Below are 2047 nucleotides of genomic sequence, written 5' to 3'. Positions count from 1 at the left end.
CTGTTCGGCTCTGTCGTAACTTCATCCATTGATCACAATGGTACCCAGCGCTACACTTACTGTGTGCTCGGGGCTGGACCCGCGGGTCTGCAGATGGGGTTCTTTCTGTCCAAGGCGAGAAGAGACTACATCATCTTGGAGAGGAACTCAGGCCTGGGCAGCTTCTTCAACAAGTGAGAAACATCTGTGCAGGAATTAGTACTAAAAATGTATGTTGTCCTGCATTATTTGATGAAGTATTGCCTTTTGTTTGTGCTTCTGAAGGTATCCCAGACACAGGAAGCTGATTAGCATTAATAAGATCCACACGGGGAGGCAGAACCGAGAGTTTAACCTGCGTCACGACTGGAACTCTCTGCTGAGCGATAAACCCGACCTGCTGTTCAGGAGAGTGAGTGAGGAGTTTTACCCTCCGGCAGACGCCTTCCCCCTCTACCTGTCCATGTTTGTGAAGGAGCTGGACCTGAGGGTACGCTACGGGGTGGACATCGGGAGGATCAGGTCCGTGCAGTCAGCCTCGGGCAGGAGCTACATCCTCACTGATCAACACTCTTCCGAGTACACATGCAGGTATGTCACGGCACGTTGAGCTTCAGATGAAAACGCTGGGTTGCAGTGGGGTAAAACTCAGTTCTCTTCCTTGTAGCGTCCTTCTGGTGGCCACGGGTTTATGGGTTCCTCAGAAGGTTGAGTTTATTGGCTCTGATCTTGTTGAGGGCTATGAGTCCATCTCCACCAACCCTGAGGACTACAGGGATCAGGCTGTGCTCATTCTGGGGAAGGGGAACTCTGCCTTTGAAACAGCCCAAAGCATCTTAGGAAGTGCGAGTCTGGTGCACATGCTCAGTTCGAGTCCAGTCCGACTGGCCTGGCAGACGCATTACGTCGGAGATCTCAGGTAACGCAGGACTTATTTTAAGTTTTTGTACAAAGCAAAGCAGGAAGAAAGAAACTTCAGTTCTTTAATCTTTCCTTTCAGAGCTCTCAATAATGACCTTATAGACACATACCAGCTGAAATCCCTCGATGGACTGGTGGAGGCGCGCCTGGAGAAAATAGTTATAGCTGAGCGAAAGGAGCAGGGCAGGAGGAGATCAGGTGGAAAGGAGGAGAAGAAGAGAAAACTCTATCTAACTTTTAAAAAGTACACGCTAAACCGGAACGACCGGAACGACTCCGATGTGACGCGAGAGGAACTGCCTGGGTACCACATCGACAACTTCCCCATGAGGAAACCCTACGACCGCGTGATCCGATGCCTCGGGTTCCGATTCAACTTCAGCATCTTTGACAGGTGAACATGCAGACGACAGGTGTTTTATTCCTCTCTGTCGGTATCACTGGAGTAATTGAACGAACGCCGAGTCAGCTCTCATACTGTAGTACGTTGTTGGAACTCTTGGCGTACTTTCAGCTATTTCAGCCATTCAGGTGTTAAATTGTTCAGAAAATTCAGAAGACTGTGATTTTTAAACTTGTAATTGTATTATTTTTGTTGTAATTAACTTTATTTTGATTTTTTTTACTAATAGAAATACATAGAGATCTGTTCAAATCCCTAAAAACTGTCTACTTATCATACTTGCTTTATATTTATTTTTACTACATTTTTATTTATTTTAATTTTTAAACAAGTTTTAGCTTTTAGCTACTGTTTTGATGGTCCTTGGCTTTAGGCTACTGTTTTGCTAAATTTAGCCATGAGTTATTGTTCTGCAGGTGTTGCTTTTTTAGCTGCTGTTATATTATTTTTAGCTTTTAGCAACAGTTTAGTAAATTTTAGCTTTTAGGTACGTTTTGTGCTTTTAGCTTTAAGCTACTATTCTGCTGGTTGTAGCTTTTAGTTACCGGTCTGATTTTTGACTTCTACCTTCTGTTTTGGAAGTTTGAAATTTTGGCTACCATTGTCCTTATTTTAGCTTTCATCTACTCTAGCTAAACATAGCTTTTAGCTACTCTCCTGCTGATTTTAGATTTGTTTTACAAATTTTAGTTTTTGCTATTTTTAGGTTTTAGTCTGTTTTACTAATAGTAGTTTTTAGCTCCT

The 2047-nt window shown here is 43.5% G+C and overlaps 1 protein-coding gene across 1 annotated transcript in view; it reads left to right on the top strand.

Moving 5' to 3' along the window:
• foxred2 (FAD-dependent oxidoreductase domain containing 2) overlaps positions 1 to 2047 on the top strand; it is a gene marked incomplete at its 5' end in the record, with an annotated part of 8828 nt that continues 6781 nt past the window's right edge. Inside the window, 4 exons of the mRNA XM_037688477.1 lie at positions 1 to 173; positions 265 to 570; positions 647 to 898; positions 980 to 1294. Of these exons, the coding sequence (XP_037544405.1) occupies positions 1 to 173; positions 265 to 570; positions 647 to 898; positions 980 to 1294 (1046 nt within the window). The remainder of the gene's footprint in view (positions 174 to 264; positions 571 to 646; positions 899 to 979; positions 1295 to 2047) is intronic.

The sequence above is a fragment of the Nematolebias whitei genome, chromosome 15 (assembly GCF_014905685.2).
Source record: "Nematolebias whitei isolate Nwh7 chromosome 15, NemWhi1, whole genome shotgun sequence".
NCBI lineage: Eukaryota > Metazoa > Chordata > Actinopteri > Cyprinodontiformes > Rivulidae > Nematolebias > Nematolebias whitei.
Note: the sequence above shows the minus strand (reverse complement) of the source record. Positions and strands in the feature narration are given on the sequence as shown.